The 22358-nt window shown below is 31.5% G+C and overlaps 2 protein-coding genes across 2 annotated transcripts; one reads left to right on the top strand and one right to left on the bottom strand.

Moving 5' to 3' along the window:
- Positions 1 to 9312: 9312 nt before the first annotated feature.
- LOC115237356 lies at positions 9313 to 10938 on the bottom strand. The gene is made up of 2 exons (XM_029810354.1): positions 10044 to 10938; positions 9313 to 9451 (listed from the first exon to the last, which is right to left on the bottom strand). Exons 1-2 carry the CDS (start codon positions 10876 to 10878, stop codon positions 9369 to 9371), a joined length of 918 nt encoding a protein of 305 aa, XP_029666214.1. The 5' UTR covers positions 10879 to 10938; the 3' UTR covers positions 9313 to 9368.
- A 9461-nt stretch (positions 10939 to 20399) lies between these two features.
- Positions 20400 to 21929, top strand: LOC115237326 (geranylgeranyl pyrophosphate synthase-like; the record flags this gene model as incomplete). Its single annotated transcript, XM_029810308.1, has 5 exons — positions 20400 to 20528; positions 21030 to 21150; positions 21238 to 21377; positions 21456 to 21558; positions 21757 to 21929. Coding segments are annotated over 5 exons (666 nt in total), but the record flags the coding sequence as incomplete, so codon positions are not given.
- Positions 21930 to 22358: the final 429 nt, after the last annotated feature.

The raw sequence follows: 22358 nt of genomic DNA, 5'->3' as shown, positions 1-22358 counted from the left end.
ATGCCAGAGGCGATCAATTCGTGAGCTGGTTGTTATTTCACACTAGATGCAATTTGCATGTGTGTTAAAAAATATATGCCAGAGGCGATCAATTCGTGAGCTGGTTGTTATTTCACACTAGATGCAATTTGCATGTGTGTTAAAAAATATATGCCAGAGGCGATCAATTCGTGAGCTGGTTGTTATTTCACACTAGATGCAATTTGCATGTGTGTTAAAAAATATATGCCAGAGGCGATCAATTCGTGAGCTGGTTGTTATTTCACACTAGATGCAATTTGCATGTGTGTTAAAAAATATATGCCAGAGGCGATCAATTCGTGAGCTGGTTGTTATTTCACACTAGATGCAATTTGCATGTGTGTTAAAAAATATATGCCAGAGGCGATCAATTCGTGAGCTGGTTGTTATTTCACACTAGATGCAATTTGCATGTGTGTTAAAAAATATATGCCAGAGGCGATCAATTCGTGAGCTGGTTGTTATTTCACACTAGATGCAATTTGCATGTGTGTTAAAAAATATATGCCAGAGGCGATCAATTCGTGAGCTGGTTGTTATTTCACACTAGATGCAATTTGCATGTGTGTTAAAAAATATATGCCAGAGGCGATCAATTCGTGAGCTGGTTGTTATTTCACACTAGATGCAATTTGCATGTGTGTTAAAAAATATATGCCAGAGGCGATCAATTCGTGAGCTGGTTGTTATTTCACACTAGATGCAATTTGCATGTGTGTTAAAAAATATATGCCAGAGGCGATCAATTCGTGAGCTGGTTGTTATTTCACACTAGATGCAATTTGCATGTGTGTTAAAAAATATATGCCAGAGGCGATCAATTCGTGAGCTGGTTGTTATTTCACACTAGATGCAATTTGCATGTGTGTTAAAAAATATATGCCAGAGGCGATCAATTCGTGAGCTGGTTGTTATTTCACACTAGATGCAATTTGCATGTGTGTTAAAAAATATATGCCAGAGGCGATCAATTCGTGAGCTGGTTGTTATTTCACACTAGATGCAATTTGCATGTGTGTTAAAAAATATATGCCAGAGGCGATCAATTCGTGAGCTGGTTGTTATTTCACACTAGATGCAATTTGCATGTGTGTTAAAAAATATATGCCAGAGGCGATCAATTCGTGAGCTGGTTGTTATTTCACACTAGATGCAATTTGCATGTGTGTTAAAAAATATATGCCAGAGGCGATCAATTCGTGAGCTGGTTGTTATTTCACACTAGATGCAATTTGCATGTGTGTTAAAAAATATATGCCAGAGGCGATCAATTCGTGAGCTGGTTGTTATTTCACACTAGATGCAATTTGCATGTGTGTTAAAAAATATATGCCAGAGGCGATCAATTCGTGAGCTGGTTGTTATTTCACACTAGATGCAATTTGCATGTGTGTTAAAAAATATATGCCAGAGGCGATCAATTCGTGAGCTGGTTGTTATTTCACACTAGATGCAATTTGCATGTGTGTTAAAAAATATATGCCAGAGGCGATCAATTCGTGAGCTGGTTGTTATTTCACACTAGATGCAATTTGCATGTGTGTTAAAAAATATATGCCAGAGGCGATCAATTCGTGAGCTGGTTGTTATTTCACACTAGATGCAATTTGCATGTGTGTTAAAAAATATATGCCAGAGGCGATCAATTCGTGAGCTGGTTGTTATTTCACACTAGATGCAATTTGCATGTGTGTTAAAAAATATATGCCAGAGGCGATCAATTCGTGAGCTGGTTGTTATTTCACACTAGATGCAATTTGCATGTGTGTTAAAAAATATATGCCAGAGGCGATCAATTCGTGAGCTGGTTGTTATTTCACACTAGATGCAATTTGCATGTGTGTTAAAAAATATATGCCAGAGGCGATCAATTCGTGAGCTGGTTGTTATTTCACACTAGATGCAATTTGCATGTGTGTTAAAAAATATATGCCAGAGGCGATCAATTCGTGAGCTGGTTGTTATTTCACACTAGATGCAATTTGCATGTGTGTTAAAAAATATATGCCAGAGGCGATCAATTCGTGAGCTGGTTGTTATTTCACACTAGATGCAATTTGCATGTGTGTTAAAAAATATATGCCAGAGGCGATCAATTCGTGAGCTGGTTGTTATTTCACACTAGATGCAATTTGCATGTGTGTTAAAAAATATATGCCAGAGGCGATCAATTCGTGAGCTGGTTGTTATTTCACACTAGATGCAATTTGCATGTGTGTTAAAAAATATATGCCAGAGGCGATCAATTCGTGAGCTGGTTGTTATTTCACACTAGATGCAATTTGCATGTGTGTTAAAAAATATATGCCAGAGGCGATCAATTCGTGAGCTGGTTGTTATTTCACACTAGATGCAATTTGCATGTGTGTTAAAAAATATATGCCAGAGGCGATCAATTCGTGAGCTGGTTGTTATTTCACACTAGATGCAATTTGCATGTGTGTTAAAAAATATATGCCAGAGGCGATCAATTCGTGAGCTGGTTGTTATTTCACACTAGATGCAATTTGCATGTGTGTTAAAAAATATATGCCAGAGGCGATCAATTCGTGAGCTGGTTGTTATTTCACACTAGATGCAATTTGCATGTGTGTTAAAAAATATATGCCAGAGGCGATCAATTCGTGAGCTGGTTGTTATTTCACACTAGATGCAATTTGCATGTGTGTTAAAAAATATATGCCAGAGGCGATCAATTCGTGAGCTGGTTGTTATTTCACACTAGATGCAATTTGCATGTGTGTTAAAAAATATATGCCAGAGGCGATCAATTCGTGAGCTGGTTGTTATTTCACACTAGATGCAATTTGCATGTGTGTTAAAAAATATATGCCAGAGGCGATCAATTCGTGAGCTGGTTGTTATTTCACACTAGATGCAATTTGCATGTGTGTTAAAAAATATATGCCAGAGGCGATCAATTCGTGAGCTGGTTGTTATTTCACACTAGATGCAATTTGCATGTGTGTTAAAAAATATATGCCAGAGGCGATCAATTCGTGAGCTGGTTGTTATTTCACACTAGATGCAATTTGCATGTGTGTTAAAAAATATATGCCAGAGGCGATCAATTCGTGAGCTGGTTGTTATTTCACACTAGATGCAATTTGCATGTGTGTTAAAAAATATATGCCAGAGGCGATCAATTCGTGAGCTGGTTGTTATTTCACACTAGATGCAATTTGCATGTGTGTTAAAAAATATATGCCAGAGGCGATCAATTCGTGAGCTGGTTGTTATTTCACACTAGATGCAATTTGCATGTGTGTTAAAAAATATATGCCAGAGGCGATCAATTCGTGAGCTGGTTGTTATTTCACACTAGATGCAATTTGCATGTGTGTTAAAAAATATATGCCAGAGGCGATCAATTCGTGAGCTGGTTGTTATTTCACACTAGATGCAATTTGCATGTGTGTTAAAAAATATATGCCAGAGGCGATCAATTCGTGAGCTGGTTGTTATTTCACACTAGATGCAATTTGCATGTGTGTTAAAAAATATATGCCAGAGGCGATCAATTCGTGAGCTGGTTGTTATTTCACACTAGATGCAATTTGCATGTGTGTTAAAAAATATATGCCAGAGGCGATCAATTCGTGAGCTGGTTGTTATTTCACACTAGATGCAATTTGCATGTGTGTTAAAAAATATATGCCAGAGGCGATCAATTCGTGAGCTGGTTGTTATTTCACACTAGATGCAATTTGCATGTGTGTTAAAAAATATATGCCAGAGGCGATCAATTCGTGAGCTGGTTGTTATTTCACACTAGATGCAATTTGCATGTGTGTTAAAAAATATATGCCAGAGGCGATCAATTCGTGAGCTGGTTGTTATTTCACACTAGATGCAATTTGCATGTGTGTTAAAAAATATATGCCAGAGGCGATCAATTCGTGAGCTGGTTGTTATTTCACACTAGATGCAATTTGCATGTGTGTTAAAAAATATATGCCAGAGGCGATCAATTCGTGAGCTGGTTGTTATTTCACACTAGATGCAATTTGCATGTGTGTTAAAAAATATATGCCAGAGGCGATCAATTCGTGAGCTGGTTGTTATTTCACACTAGATGCAATTTGCATGTGTGTTAAAAAATATATGCCAGAGGCGATCAATTCGTGAGCTGGTTGTTATTTCACACTAGATGCAATTTGCATGTGTGTTAAAAAATATATGCCAGAGGCGATCAATTCGTGAGCTGGTTGTTATTTCACACTAGATGCAATTTGCATGTGTGTTAAAAAATATATGCCAGAGGCGATCAATTCGTGAGCTGGTTGTTATTTCACACTAGATGCAATTTGCATGTGTGTTAAAAAATATATGCCAGAGGCGATCAATTCGTGAGCTGGTTGTTATTTCACACTAGATGCAATTTGCATGTGTGTTAAAAAATATATGCCAGAGGCGATCAATTCGTGAGCTGGTTGTTATTTCACACTAGATGCAATTTGCATGTGTGTTAAAAAATATATGCCAGAGGCGATCAATTCGTGAGCTGGTTGTTATTTCACACTAGATGCAATTTGCATGTGTGTTAAAAAATATATGCCAGAGGCGATCAATTCGTGAGCTGGTTGTTATTTCACACTAGATGCAATTTGCATGTGTGTTAAAAAATATATGCCAGAGGCGATCAATTCGTGAGCTGGTTGTTATTTCACACTAGATGCAATTTGCATGTGTGTTAAAAAATATATGCCAGAGGCGATCAATTCGTGAGCTGGTTGTTATTTCACACTAGATGCAATTTGCATGTGTGTTAAAAAATATATGCCAGAGGCGATCAATTCGTGAGCTGGTTGTTATTTCACACTAGATGCAATTTGCATGTGTGTTAAAAAATATATGCCAGAGGCGATCAATTCGTGAGCTGGTTGTTATTTCACACTAGATGCAATTTGCATGTGTGTTAAAAAATATATGCCAGAGGCGATCAATTCGTGAGCTGGTTGTTATTTCACACTAGATGCAATTTGCATGTGTGTTAAAAAATATATGCCAGAGGCGATCAATTCGTGAGCTGGTTGTTATTTCACACTAGATGCAATTTGCATGTGTGTTAAAAAATATATGCCAGAGGCGATCAATTCGTGAGCTGGTTGTTATTTCACACTAGATGCAATTTGCATGTGTGTTAAAAAATATATGCCAGAGGCGATCAATTCGTGAGCTGGTTGTTATTTCACACTAGATGCAATTTGCATGTGTGTTAAAAAATATATGCCAGAGGCGATCAATTCGTGAGCTGGTTGTTATTTCACACTAGATGCAATTTGCATGTGTGTTAAAAAATATATGCCAGAGGCGATCAATTCGTGAGCTGGTTGTTATTTCACACTAGATGCAATTTGCATGTGTGTTAAAAAATATATGCCAGAGGCGATCAATTCGTGAGCTGGTTGTTATTTCACACTAGATGCAATTTGCATGTGTGTTAAAAAATATATGCCAGAGGCGATCAATTCGTGAGCTGGTTGTTATTTCACACTAGATGCAATTTGCATGTGTGTTAAAAAATATATGCCAGAGGCGATCAATTCGTGAGCTGGTTGTTATTTCACACTAGATGCAATTTGCATGTGTGTTAAAAAATATATGCCAGAGGCGATCAATTCGTGAGCTGGTTGTTATTTCACACTAGATGCAATTTGCATGTGTGTTAAAAAATATATGCCAGAGGCGATCAATTCGTGAGCTGGTTGTTATTTCACACTAGATGCAATTTGCATGTGTGTTAAAAAATATATGCCAGAGGCGATCAATTCGTGAGCTGGTTGTTATTTCACACTAGATGCAATTTGCATGTGTGTTAAAAAATATATGCCAGAGGCGATCAATTCGTGAGCTGGTTGTTATTTCACACTAGATGCAATTTGCATGTGTGTTAAAAAATATATGCCAGAGGCGATCAATTCGTGAGCTGGTTGTTATTTCACACTAGATGCAATTTGCATGTGTGTTAAAAAATATATGCCAGAGGCGATCAATTCGTGAGCTGGTTGTTATTTCACACTAGATGCGATTTGCATGTGTGTTAAAAAATATATGCCAGAGGCGATCAATTCGTGAGCTGGTTGTTATTTCACACTAGATGCGATTTGCATGTGTGTTAAAAAATATATGCCAGAGGCGATCAATTCGTGAGCTGGTTGTTATTTCACACTAGATGCGATTTGCATGTGTGTTAAAAAATATATGCCAGAGGCGATCAATTCGTGAGCTGGTTGTTATTTCACACTAGATGCGATTTGCATGTGTGTTAAAAAATATATGCCAGAGGCGATCAATTCGTGAGCTGGTTGTTATTTCACACTAGATGCGATTTGCATGTGTGTTAAAAAATATATGCCAGAGGCGATCAATTCGTGAGCTGGTTGTTATTTCACACTAGATGCGATTTGCATGTGTGTTAAAAAATATATGCCAGAGGCGATCAATTCGTGAGCTGGTTGTTATTTCACACTAGATGCGATTTGCATGTGTGTTAAAAAATATATGCCAGAGGCGATCAATTCGTGAGCTGGTTGTTATTTCACACTAGATGCGATTTGCATGTGTGTTAAAAAATATATGCCAGAGGCGATCAATTCGTGAGCTGGTTGTTATTTCACACTAGATGCGATTTGCATGTGTGTTAAAAAATATATGCCAGAGGCGATCAATTCGTGAGCTGGTTGTTATTTCACACTAGATGCGATTTGCATGTGTGTTAAAAAATATATGCCAGAGGCGATCAATTCGTGAGCTGGTTGTTATTTCACACTAGATGCGATTTGCATGTGTGTTAAAAAATATATGCCAGAGGCGATCAATTCGTGAGCTGGTTGTTATTTCACACTAGATGCGATTTGCATGTGTGTTAAAAAATATATGCCAGAGGCGATCAATTCGTGAGCTGGTTGTTATTTCACACTAGATGCGATTTGCGTGTGTGTTAAAAAATATATGCCAGAGGCGATATATTATTCTGTTGCGATGGAGACAAACAATGTATTATAAATGTTTATTACAAATATATAAACATTTATGTATACGAACAAAAAAAAGACAATATAATATATATTTGTATAAATAATACATTGTTGTTATATATCCATTGATTATATCGATTGAAAAAAAAATTAGCTGCATTGCATAGATCGCAACTTATAGAAAGTTACATGATAATATTCAGAATATATGTATATATATCATACACATACATCTGTATACGTCTATGTACATATTATACATATACATATATATATACACAATTATATATATAACACTTAACCAAATGTTATTCCTCTTGGAAGATATATGGGAAGACACATAGCCCGTATGAACAATGTGAAATTATTTTCAAATATGTGATAAAGGCAGACAGTCTATATTATACTGTTATCTATACGCATAGATATGCGTGCGAGGCAATGGAGCAGTAGAAATACACGATGTTGTCCGATTTCAACATATTGAACACAATTCTCTTTCAAATATGCATAGAACATGCAAAAATATTCATATTGGTAACAGCGGAACTAAAATTATTGATATTATCGATAATTTCGGTCGGTATTATCGATAATTTTAGTTACGCTTGGATGAGGGCGCTAACCCGTCGGAGTTCGGCCGTCACTTTTGGATCCCCTTAAAAGTCTGTTTACTGTAAAATAACGATTAATGGTATACAACGTCTCGACACGATGAACTACCATACATTCAAATATATCGACATTTAACCAACATGAAATTAATTTTGATTTAGCAGAATGTTTGATTAAAAAATTAGAAATCGAATTTCGTTAAAGAATTGTGGTTTCTTGTATTATTGTATAAAAAGGGAAAGAACTAAAATAATATCGGATTAAAATTCATAAAATATTTAAAGAAAAAAGAAAATTACAATAAAGAGTTTGTATTATTACATCGTGAATTATCTTACAATTTAATAAAATTTTATTAATCATTTAAAATGTAATTTTTTTTTAACAATTGAGTGCACTCTTATAAAGTAGAGATTAATTTTTTTGTTTTGGAAAAATAAAATCTAATAGAAATCTCCAATAGGAAATATGTGGTATAAATAGGGGAATTATGCCATATCATGAAAAATGCTACCGCTCCGTAATTTTTAAGTTTTTTGATAAAGAGTACCACATTAATCTACGCAGTTGATCGTGTTTAGTGCAGGTGACGAAACGACAGTGTGCAGTCATTTCTTTATGCTATATTTTTGAATTAATCAACATAAATTTTAAAAATATGGCTTAAATCTTATTTTATAGTATTCAAAAATATAATATTATTGCTACGTAATACTTATGTGTTCAAGTGTAAATGGATCATTATTCTTAGTGAATCAAGTAACTTATTCGTTACAAGCGTGTTTTGTGATTTTCTTTATTTTTACATTTAATGTTTACGTGGGATAAAACGTTGCATTTATCGGAAAAAAATGACAGTTCTAACATTTTATCCCGGGATGCATGTATCGAAGTCAAATTACTTTCTGTGAAATCTAATCGCAACAAGTATAAAAGTTAGTGTTATACAACTTAATATAGTTATAACTATGTTAATTATTACGTAAAGTATTTTTAACTTATCTTGATTAATTCAAATATATAGCATAAAGAAACAACTCTGTACCGTATTGTCATTTGCACTAAATGCAATCAGAGTATATTAGTTGTACTTTTTATCGAAATACTTCAAAATTATGGAGCGGTGGCATCTTATCCAACAACTGGGTGAGATACTACATTCATAAGAATTTTTTTTTGTTATTGTTTAAATAATCTATATAAAAGAGAATGATAAACTCTTCTTTAATTATAACCAAATATTAATATAATGACAATAATATCAATTTGTGTTTTATTTTCTTTATAATTAATAATTACAAAGATATTTCCTTTCAAAATTAGGTATATACTATTCCCCCGAGTTACTCTATAGGTTTTCACTAAAATTATTGTTTCTCAAGCCAAGTAGTTATTTTTATACTCTTAACCAACATAACACGACACGACAATATATTCTTTCTTATCAATGCAAAATATCGTGATAATATTCATTTTAGTCTTTATGTGATGTTGTAGATATAATTTGATTGCGCATACATTTATACATATAGCGGGACCCTGATTCTAATCGCGCGCGCGTGTGCAATTTCAATTTGATTGCGCATACATATATATATATATATATATATATATATATATATATATATATATATATATATATCACAGATGAATATTTCGTCATGTCGTGTCTCTTATACATATACTATCACAATCTTATAAAAATAAATTCATATTATAAAGTATAGCGTGAAAAAATATACTTGACAATTTTTACCTAAATGTCCACCACATGTCGAAACTGATTACATTTAACCAAAAATCGCTTGTCAAATTGCAGAAATACCAGACTAGAGCTGCAACAATGAAATAAACAACTTTAAAATGCCGCTAATTGACAAGTATCATTATATCTCTGTAAAGATCTTTACTAAACTATAAAAAATGTTTTACTTTAGTTATAATATTAAGTATTATAATATTAAGTATTTATAACAAAAGTAATAAAAATAATAAATACGTGCCAATATTAAAATGAAAAATGTGTTATGATTTATATTATACTATATGATACTATATTATATAATACTATAGCATAAAAAAATGTTTATTTCAACTTTTATACTAAGAAATTATAACAGAGAACAATATAAGTAATAAATACGTACTAATATATTACGATTTAAAAGAAACATAACTCTGCAGAATTTTAATAGCATTTTAATATCATATAGATATTTATCCAATCAAAGTGAAATTGATTGTACATTAAAGTACACCAAGCACACAAAATTTCAATTTTAATATTAATCCTTGTGTTTTTAAAGTTTTAACAAACTGTACATTCGAGTTTTACCGTTAAAAAATAATTAACAAGAGTGTACACGAATAAGTCTAATGTATACATTGTATTGACTGCATTACTATATGATTTGTATTGTACTGTACCGCTTATAACGCAGATGGAATTTTTCTGACCTTTTATGTTGAATAGATAATCAATAACCTCGATCGTATATACGATAAATATCATACTGATAGATCTGCGCAGCATGAAATTATGTATGTTACGAAGCTCTGGCAGTGTAGAGTACACCAAGAATATTAAGATCAAACACAGCATAGACACTATATTGCTATAGAATGATATGGTTAACTCAGTTGACAAGATCTCATTAGTGAGATCTTTTATGATCTTATCCATTTCTTTATGAAATATTTCATTCGCAGCCTTCAAGCAGATAGAGGCATTAAATTGATCATCATGCACATTCGTCAGATAATATTTTGTTATTTCGATGAATTTGAAATAAGGATAAGAGAAATGTTTCTTCTGGGAACAGTTAAGTTGGCGCGGGTTTTGAACAATCAATGGACAAAATTCGTCTACCTTCTTATTTTCATTCTGCATCGAATCGTTCGAATAGTTATATCCATTTGAGCAAACATATTCATTTTCTTTAGCAATGCAATTCTTGTGAATCGAACAATTATTGAGAGGACAACAAAGTATGCGAATATAAGTAATATTATCGCACATCTCGCGTAAAACGATGTGATTTAACGATTGTGATTTTCTAATTTTTATTATCATCATGCAATAATCTTTGTTGTCATTTGTATCATTTTTACGCAATTCTGCTTTTTTATCATAGTTTCTCTTGGTGTACTCGCGCACTGTCAAATTATTATCTTTATTATCGTCGTTCGTAGAACTTGATTGAAAGGCTAAAGACGAAACGATGAGTAGAAGCATGCAAAACGTGAGACTGTTCCCACACATCGTCGTCTTTTTAAGTCGATTTTACTGTCTGATTCACAAACGATTTCAATTAATTACCAAGCTGAGATATGGAGATCTATCAAACTGGTGTTCTCTGAACAAACAAATATTCTTATCTTTGGTTGTTTTTGATATACAATTAACATTCTTTTTTATTATCGATATACAATTAATCTTTTTTTTTTATTATCGTAAAAACTTGTCGCGTTTCCACACGTCGTAAGCGTAAATTTTTCTGTCATGCCACTGTGAACCGAAGAACAGACTAAGTCGAGTTTACCTTGAATGTAGCTTTAAATAATTAACAAGACGATTATCAGAACTCAAGAGAGTGGCGGCAAAGCATGGTAGGTGAAGTAATATCTCAAGGCATGCTGCCCACCATGTTGTCCCCTAGAGAGAAAAAAAAAGTGAATCGAAACACAGGCGTTCCATATGAGCAACCAATGCGTTTTTCCGGGCGTATCCGTGCTAATTCGGTTAAATGCTTAATTGCTTAATTCCATTTAATACGTCTTATTTCCGAGCGACTCCGTTTGTCTCCGCTTATATAATTTATTTGCATAAAAATTTTGCATGCAAGAGTATTTTTTTATTTCAGTTTATAATTAGCTATATATACAATGCTTAAAATACTTTGTAAAAGTATATTAAAATAAATAAATTACTTGAATTTGTTGGATCATACTTTTTTTTTATTAAACATTCTGGCCATAAATATTCAATAATCTAATGATGAATCTCATTATTATTTACGCCTTCTGCTCGAGATTATACGTACATATTGTATGTACGTATATAATCAACGTCTGAATCTGATTTATTATCGCGATATCCTCGTACAGCGGAGTCTTATAAATATGAAAAACTATTTTGAGATAAATATAGTATCTTCAATGCAGTGCAATGTAATTATTCTTGCATGCAAAATTATTATAAATGAATATTAAATAAATTATATGCATATGTCGCAATAAATACGCAATGCGCAATGTATAGTTAATAATCTCTGGAAAATATCCGCTGGTTTTTTTATTCATATATAGAGAATATTTTGATTAAACGTTGATTAGATCAAACGTTTGTTTTGTAACATTAAAATTGAATCAATGAATTAACAACACTTTCAATCTCTTTGTAAAATGTATTTTTAACTTTAATTATAAACTTTAGTATGCTGTTATTAGATTCTTAAAGTGAATATTGTACAAACATTGTCTAAACGTTGTTAAGAAGCTAAACGCTTCTTATTTTTCACGAATGTTTCCTTTATATCTGCAATCTATTACTGAAAATAGTTAATATTCATAACAAATAGAAAAGAACATAGATGACGCACGCGAAGCGCGCGCGGCAGAGAGAATCAAGAAAGAATGAAGCGAATAGTGTTCTCTACTCTAATTGGTTTCGCCATTTTCAGATCAACTCATATATGTATATATATCAACATATATATGTTGATGTTGTGTGATAATAATTGTGTGTGTGTGTGTGTGATAAATACTCCACACTTACCAAAATATTATCTGAAAATGGCGGACTTCCGGTGAATTCTCTTTACTCTTCCTTGATTCTCTCTGGCGCGCGGTAATCAAGTAATGTAAATAATAATATAAAAGTACCGGAATCGATGATTAATTGAGTGTTGAAGATCTAATGCTTATGTAATGCAGTAATGCTTTAAGCAGGTGATTCGAATAATAAGCCTTGTGTGTTGACAAACTTCTAGAGACAATAACTTAAATTCGATTCAATGGTAAAATAACGGTAATTATGCAGATATAAGAAACCACCCCCGATTTTGATAATTTTGAAATATGTTATTAAGGTCATCATCTTGAGTAATGTTGTGGAGGTTTCAGCCAGCGCTCATTGTTTATTGAAAAGTTATTAACAAAAAAAGTTTAGGCAAAACTCGCACTAATATTCGTACAAATTATATCGCATTGATTCCGCTTTTTCATTATGGTTTATCATTGTATCTTCATAGAACTCGTATTGCATTTATTATATTATACGTATTATACTTATTGTTAGACTGTAACGGTAGGATAAATAAGGATCTCGATAAAGTAAGTCCGTGATTTGCCGAGAACAATATCATTAGCTCGATAAAAAACTAATTTCTTTAAGTCCCATAATATGATTTTGGAGCTTATGATTTAAATAATGCATGATATAACGATACTGTTTAATTCTTTCGTTTACTAGATCTTAAAAACGTTTATATCTCAATCTGACACATCAAGCACATTTCGGTTCTTCTCGTATTGGGATTAAACATTATGCATGATCTCTAAAGAAAATTATTTTATATACATTAAATTAAATTATTTATCTACATTAAATTAAATTTAGGCGTATAAGTATACTAAAATATAATTTTTTTATAGAAAATTTAATAATAGAAAATAGAAAATTTTTTTCTTTGTTCTTTGATTATTAAAAATGACATAAAGGACTTAAAGAGATAGTGTAATGTATCTTGATACAAAATCTATCTATAACTTTTGAATTGTGATCGTTACTTTTAACGAGCAAGCGGCATAAAGTTGTAGCGTTGTCTCATTTACATTAAACACTGCCATTTGCTTTAATTTAGCTACACATTGACGTCACGGACCACTTTAACTAGTGTTTAAAGAGAACAGAATACTGATAGACAAAAGAAATTGAAATAATTTACATAATTATAATATTAAATAATTCTACATTGCATTTATCACAATCTCGCATGTTTCGGCTAACAGCTTATATCTATTTATCTTACGACGCTCGTAGAGATAAATATTTTATTTCCAGGGTCATTATTAAAATGAAACTGCACAATGTTATCGCACGAAATCCCGTATGTGATGTTGCATTCAATAGCAAGATGAAAAGAGAAAAATATAAATAAATAAATAAATAAATATCAATATTGTTTTAATGTAATAATGTGCAATTTCTCATAACTGTGGTATAAATATATAATACCAAAAGGCTGTAAAAGACCATTTAATGCAAAGATAATGCAAGGAAATTGTACAAAAAGAATATTTGATAAAGAAAAGGGAAGATTGGCATCGTATCCAGAACACAGCATTACTGATCCGGCGCTCACTGACTGGACTGCGTAGATGTTAGAAATGCATCTTCTGTCTTATAACACACTACAAATTTTTCAATTTTTTATCTCTTTGTTCGTTAACACAGATAGTTTTTGAAAGCAACCATTATGCTCACAATAAAGTTCAGTTCGAACCATTTAATTTGATATATATCTGTTATGGTCTATCTCTTTTAGTTTAAAAGATAAAAAGGGGTGGTCACTTTTGATGGGACACCCTGTACATATAATATTTATATATATTTCAAAAATATATAATTATACATTTATACAATCATTTTCAAGTTCTACATTCTTTATTATGCCATGTATAGGATGGAGCAATAACTCTGTCCACCCGGAATATCTCCGCTATTTTTAGAGATATGAAAATATTGTAATTACGGAAGTTGCACGGTATCAAGAAAACCATAATATGCTAGCCATAATTTTTTTGTGGATGGAGACTTTGGAGATTTCAAGGTCATCTCCATTTTATTAAATGGCATATTATAAATATATTATACAAAAAACGGCGAAAGTGATCGTTCTATCGAGCTCGGATCGATTGTTAGAATATAATTTATAAATAATTTTTAAAAAGATAATATTTTTGAAAATATTATATTTGATGACAATTAATTTTTGTAAAAAACTGTTTTGGCTGGAGTAAATTACATCATTGAAGGTAAAATATGAAGAGTTTAATATCATTCTCAGAACCATAAATTCGTCAAACGGAATATTTGTATTAGGAGAGATAAAATTCCATCTTCCTTTTATGCCATCAATAGCCAGATCAAGAGGTACATTAGTAAAAAAAAAAAAAAACTACATCGAGAGAGATGAGTTCAAAATGATCATCTATCGTTATTTTGGATAATTTATTAATGAGATGAAATCTATTGAAGAGAACGTGGCTATGTGGCAGAGAAATACTTTTTTGTTTATGTAAAAACGTAGCTTGAAAAAGTAGAGCTGGTTATCGATAAAAAAGACAATAACCCTGAGGGGTTATGTATCTTAGGCAATCATAGACTCCAAGTAATAGGGAAACGACGGAATGTAAACATCTATATGTCGACATAATGATAAATTCTCGGTCTCTCCACTTCGTCAACAAGGAATGTAAATCAGTTATGATTTTATTGACAGGATTGCGTTTAACAATCATATATGTGTTTTTATTGTTATATAAGCATCTCTTCCATTTTTTATTGATATAAGCTGATTTGTCTAAAGCAATCGTAATGTTGTCAACGCGTGTAAAAAAACGTTAATTTTGTTTCTAATAAAATTTTTTGTGATGGTCAATGCTTGTAAAATGTCTTTGTCAATATCATTTATGGAGTAACTATGGTGTAATAAGCTTTAAATTAACTGCTTTTATACCTTTTCTTCTCTTTTCTTGTTTTAATTATCTTTGCCTTGTCGATCTCTTTTGATTTGTACTATATTGTTTTCTCCGTCCGCACGGCAATTCGTCATACCATATAATGTGACGGTTCTACAGCTTCGTCGAGTGATTTGTTCTCTCTCTTGTGAAGAATCTTGCATTGGTGAGTCTTGATATTTTATTTTTTTAACTTTCTGTGTTCAGCTTAATATTATTTCACCATTATATGAAATAATTTCTCTATGTGGCTTTGAAATTTCCTTTTCATTTTATGCTGCAAATTTTTGGTACAATTTTGTTGGTGGATAAAGAACTTCGAAACTTGCTGACATACTGTTACAAGGTTTCAACAACTTTAAGAACAATTTATCATTAATTTATTCTTTAATTTATTAAATTTGTTGCATGGTTTTTGTTATTTAAATTTGACTTTATTTTATACGGAAATCCGTTAATTGCTTTTTCTGTCCTTTCTAATTGTTGTTTATGTTTAAAGTTTTGAAAGTTCGGCGATATTGATACTGCGATTTCATGTTAGTGTTATTATAATGTCTTAATAAATTATCAAACGCATATTGAAATCAAAAATAGAATCAATTATCTGTACAAGGTACAATTACCGTCTTGATTTGTGTCATATTAATTAAGATTTTTCATTGTAATGACTGTTTGTGTGTGCAAGATTACTTACAGTTAATAGTACTTTTTAATATATTGTTAATTTATTCGAGACAAATTCAAAAGAAAAATGTTGGTTTTATAGAGAGCAAATAAAAAAATATTTAAATCCTTTTGCTATGATATCATTGAATTATTATAATCATTACGACTTTATAAAAATGGATAACAAATATAAATATCTCCTTTGCACAATATTACACACGTCTAGAAAAAAATTATATTATTACCATTTTAAAATATTTTTTCCCAAAAATATGTTATTATTTTAATTATGGCAACTATCAATGCTTTTGATCGAATATTTATTACAGAAATGCAGAACAATGATATATATTGTTATAATTAGAACTAAACTGTATTTTCTCTTTTTCTTCAATACTTTCCATCATAACTTGATCTTTATTTTCATATATCATATTATTTTTAATTATTTTTTTTATGTCATCTTAGATGTTTCTCCGACAATTGATCATTAAAAAGTTTATTCTTTCTATTCTACTTAAAATCTTAAATTTCTACTTTAGTTTGACGTCATGAAATTATAATTTAATAGCTTCACAATAATAAGAAATTTAGAGTTAAATTCTATTGATTATAAAAATTATTGTTCATGTGTATGTATTATATTATAAATATATTATAATATATATATAAATATTATGATTTTTAAAACACGAATATATATATAGGGGAAAATTGGGTAAAACCGGGTAGGCGGGTCAAACCGGGTAAACCTGTTTTTTCGTAATATGTGCTACTATTTATGGCTAACTAGTGTTATTAGTTGTAGATTGGTGCCATTTTGTGCAAGATTACTTACAGTTAATAGTACTTTTTAATATATTGTTAATTTATTCGAGACAAATTCAAAAGAAAAATGTTGGTTTTATAGAGAGCAAATAAAAAAATATTTAAATCCTTTTGCTATGATATCATTGAATTATTATAATCATTACGACTTTATAAAAATGGATAACAAATATAAATATCTCCTTTGCACAATATTACACACGTCTAGAAAAAAATTATATTATTACCATTTTAAAATATTTTTTCCCAAAAATATGTTATTATTTTAATTATGGCAACTATCAATGCTTTTGATCGAATATTTATTACAGAAATGCAGAACAATGATATATATTGTTATAATTAGAACTAAACTGTATTTTCTCTTTTTCTTCAATACTTTCCATCATAACTTGATCTTTATTTTCATATATCATATTATTTTTAATTATTTTTTTTATGTCATCTTAGATGTTTCTCCGACAATTGATCATTAAAAAGTTTATTCTTTCTATTCTACTTAAAATCTTAAATTTCTACTTTAGTTTGACGTCATGAAATTATAATTTAATAGCTTCACAATAATAAGAAATTTAGAGTTAAATTCTATTGATTATAAAAATTATTGTTCATGTGTATGTATTATATTATAAATATATTATAATATATATATAAATATTATGATTTTTAAAACACGAATATATATATAGGGGAAAATTGGGTAAAACCGGGTAGGCGGGTCAAACCGGGTAAACCTGTTTTTTCGTAATATGTGCTACTATTTATGGCTAACTAGTGTTATTAGTTGTAGATTGGTGCCATTATTATTTTAAAACAAACCGTGCCCCTGCGCACACGATATTTCTTTTTTAATAGAAGTTCAAAATTTTTTGCCCAAAAAAGATCTATATCGAGGCAAGAATCGAATCGTTGTGCATTTTTTCTATATAGAGCATCTGTTTCGGTAAATGCAGCATTGCATTCTGTACATATTAGAGAGTATATTATATTAGTTTTGATCGGCATTTTGTACGCCGGAATATACAACCGCCGTATTTGTTACTTTCCTTGTGTTGGGGTAAAACCGGGTACTTACACATCTCATGTAATGAAAAGAGAAAGAACTGTTATCCTGACTTTGTCTCCCTACAAAAAACAGTTGGAAACAAAAACTAACATTCAGAAAAAGAAACCATTAAAAAAAAAGTTTTTGAGATCCCTAAAGATAAAAAGTTAAAGAAGGAAGTCCTGCAGCAATGTCGAACAAGAAGATATTTTTATTTGTGATTTTTGTCAATAGAATACATTTTTATATTGTATTTTGATTAAAATAAATCTAGATTTTGTGAATACACGGTGTTTTGCATATTTTCAAATAGGTACCCGGTTTGAGCCTACCGGTAGGACAAAACCGGGTACTTTGACTTTTCCACAAAACAATTTGTTGCCGGTTAGAAACTGATAAATTTCTGTTTATGACTTTTTTATGTCAGATTATTGTAAGTGCCTTAAAAATCGTGGCGACCGTTATTACGAGGACCACCCTGTATAAGGCGCGTTCCACTTAACGACCGCAATGCTCGCGAGCATTATCTGTCTTTGTTTAACTTTCGGTGAACAACAAAGATGAAATGATACGACTGATGCCCCACCAGCCATAGAAGAAGAAAAAGAAGATGATGAAATGATACCGTGAGCGTTAATGGAAAGGGGTAAAATAGAAGATATATAAAGAGTGTAAATTCACGATCAAGAACAGTCCGTTTATTATTCTGGTGTGTACGATTCTGTTCAAACTCAGTGAGTCGCAGTCTGTCGGTCCTTGACGACAATTCGAGCTGAGCCGATACTCGCCAGGTATATCTTTCGCGCTGCTGTTTCTCATCTCGCTCGTATCGCGTACGCTTTATTTCGAGTTTCTCACTGAATTTGGCGAGATACTACCGTGTCTCTTGATACCAAGAAAGATGAAATAAAGTAATACAATTTAGTATATTTTTTATTTGTATCTTTTTTATTTTCATTTATGGTGTATCAAGGGTCCTCTGTGATATTGAGAATTTGCAGAGCTACTAGTTAAAAGATACTGGAAAACCATAAGCTCGACTATAAGACACTTTTGACGGTTGACGAAAGCTAGAAGAGGCTGAAAATATATGTCTAATAGAAGTCTGTGAAGTCTGATAAAAGTATGTGTCTCTAACTGATTGCAAGATTGTATATACGAGATATTATTCTCTTTGAAATCTTACGATTTTTCAGAAGAGAAAAATATCGCTGCGAATCGCAAACATGACGAATACATATGAGAATAAGCCGTTTTATTACTCTCTGAGCAACGACAGGCAGGAAGATGAGGTTAGTATTTCTATTGGAATTCTTTTTTTTTCTAAATCTTTGATTTGTTTGCGATAAGTAAACAAATTCTGGTGACTTACAATTAATCAAAGACTAAAATATTATTTATATATATGTTTAGATTGTCATATTTTGTTATATTTTTCAGTATAATTTTCTAACATTAAGAAGTACTACTTTTGTGATGTGACTTTATTCTTTTTACAACGTAGCGACAATTTTCATTATTTTGTGTTTTATCAAACTATATAATACTATCAGATTTTATCCAAATTAATGAGAAAGTAATTATCTTGCATATTAATTGTTGATTTCAAATATTATATATATATAAGTTGTTGGTTTTCAGATATAAGTTGTTGGTTTTCAATATTGTAGCTTTAGAGTTTAGATTGTAATTTATTAGGTGTACAAATAAATAATCCAAATTTGTTAACGAAATTCAAGGTTTATTTTAAAAGAAAGCGAAACAAATTTTTCTATCAAAGAGTATACGCTGTTGCTTTTTATAATTTTAAGCCATCTTTTAGGCAGCTGATAAATTCCATTTTGAAAAAATGCTGTGTCTTTGGACATGATAAAATCGCCAAGTCATTTTTGTATCTCATCCACTGATTGGGCATTGTTTATCGATCAGACTAAAATCGCCGTTTTCAAACCGTCTAAACCAAAATGCGCATCGTACGATATAACACCTTCTCCAAGAAAGGAACAAATCGATTTGCATGCTTTTGCAGCATTTTTTCCTTGTTGGAGTTCGTAAAGAGTACAGGTCGGACATGTACGTTATCTGTTGCCATTTTTGATTCTACTGAATAAACTGAATATTTTTTAAAGTTATGTCGGTACTTACGCCAAATTAAATGTTATTTTTAATAGCTATATGTTAATACTACATAAAAGCGGAAAAATCAATTGTTTTTAATGCACATTATTTAATAAAATTTAACAATAATATGTTCGATACCTGCGATTTGGCTTTTATCTATTAGTTTTAACACTTAATTGTTTTCACTCTGAGCCTATTGCTGTTATTAAAAATCAATTGATTTTAAAATTAATTTTTTAACTGCTTAAAGAAATTTGGATTATTTATTTGTACACCTAATAATTTGATTAATTTATAGCCTAAAGCCGAAAGCCAAATAACATTTATTATTGCCAAAAACTACAAAGTTTTAAGTCTTTCGAAAGCTAAAATAACATTTAAAAGATAATTCCATTTTGCGAAGAGGTATTCCTACCTCTCATTCTGTTTATGGAATTGCTAGCTCACTAAACGCTGCACATTATATATTAGTTATCGCATTGGAAAGAATTGCTAATTTGCATCCTGCAGTAAGTAATCACATTATACTTATAAAAGAAAAAGTAAGTAAGCAATATACTTTAGTCACATTATGCATTATTTTAGTCACAAAAAAGGTTGAAAATAAGAGATCTCTTATTCTCTTTTCTAAGTGCTTAAATAATATTTTTAAAAGATACAAAATTCAAATGCACTCCTTCAATTATGTCCATGACATCATACATACTTAAATAAACTGAACAGAATTTAGTTAATTTTTTGTTATAGTATAGGAAAAGTAAGAGATACTGCTAAAACTTGATTGAAGGAAAAGACATATTTAAAAATACATGTTTTATATGTCGTTAATAATACATGTTTTATATATCTTTAAAAATACATGTTTTATGATCTTCTAATATATGTATACAGATATACAACATAAAGCTCATTAAAACTCATTAAAATTGTAAAAGATTAGCTTCATATTTGCTTGTTAGATAAAATATAACTTGCGCTGTATTATTGCACTAACTGGGTTTTTTTATCAGGCGACAAATGTTTATATGGAACAAATGTTGGAAGCTTTCAGAGGACAAGGAATGGAAATTTTTTGGCGGGACAATTTTATTTGTCCAAGTGAGAAAGAATATCGGACAATGGCAATGAAAAGTCAATATTAATACTTATATATATATTTCTTTGTGAAATTAAAAAAATTACATTTGAAAAAAATTGAAATATCAACTAATTTTGCAGAGATTGGAGGTTTCTTCAATTTAATGATCAAATTGATGAAACTCTTCTCTATTTATGAAGAGGATTTATCATCGCTAGGTATTATTTTGGGATTGCATTTTCAAATACGTGATGATTACGGAAACTTAAATAGCGATAAGGTGAGTAATAATATATCTGCGACATTATACATAATACATAAATAAACTGAAAAGAATTAAAGTAATTTTTTGTTGTAGTATACCGAAAATAAAAGTTATTGCGATGACTTGAGTGAAGGAAAGTTCAGCTTTCCCATTGTTCATGCGCTTACAACAAATCCTGATGATAAGCAAATAATATGTATCCTTTATAAAATACTTTTATATAATACCTTTTTTTCATTTACAACAAAAATATTTTTGTTAATTAATACACTTTATTTACTATAAAGAAATGTAAACGGCCTCACACGTCATACACATACAAAAGACATTTTCAGAAATTTTATGATTTATGAACTTTATTATATATAGATTTCCTTAATAATGCCTGATACAGATATTCTGAAACAACGAACCAAACAAATCGAAGTGAAACGTCATTGCGTTAAATTGTTGGAGAAATTTGGTTCGTTTGAATACACGAAAAAAGTACTTGAAGACTTGGACGTGAAAGCGAGAGCTGAGATAGAACGTTTAGGAGGCAACCCGCCTTTGATGCTTATTTGCTAGACTCAAGCAAACTTTCTTTCCTTTCCGCGAGTCCTTAAGTTTGATTAGCCGAGATCTTGATAACTGTCAAGATTGGCATTCATGCTTATTTGCTAGACTCAAGCAAACTTTCTTTCCTTTCCGCGAGTCCTTAAGTTTGATTAGCCGAGATCTTGATAACTGTCAAGATTGGCATTCATGCTTATTTGCTAGACTCAAGCGAACTTTCTTTCCTTTCCGCGAGTCCTTAAGTTTGATTAGCCGAGATCTTGATAACTGTCAAGATTGGCATTCATGCTTATTTGCTAGACTCAAGCGAACTTTCTTTCCTTTCCGCGAGTCCTTAAGTTTGATTAGCCGAGATCTTGATAACTGTCAAGATTGGCATTCATGCTTATTTGCTAGACTCAAGCAAACTTTCTTTCCTTTCCGCGAGTCCTTAAGTTTGAT

This window comes from Formica exsecta, unplaced genomic scaffold (genome assembly GCF_003651465.1).
Source record: "Formica exsecta isolate Colony F162 unplaced genomic scaffold, ASM365146v1 scaffold114, whole genome shotgun sequence".
Lineage (NCBI taxonomy): Eukaryota > Metazoa > Arthropoda > Insecta > Hymenoptera > Formicidae > Formica > Formica exsecta.
Note: the sequence above shows the minus strand (reverse complement) of the source record. Positions and strands in the feature narration are given on the sequence as shown.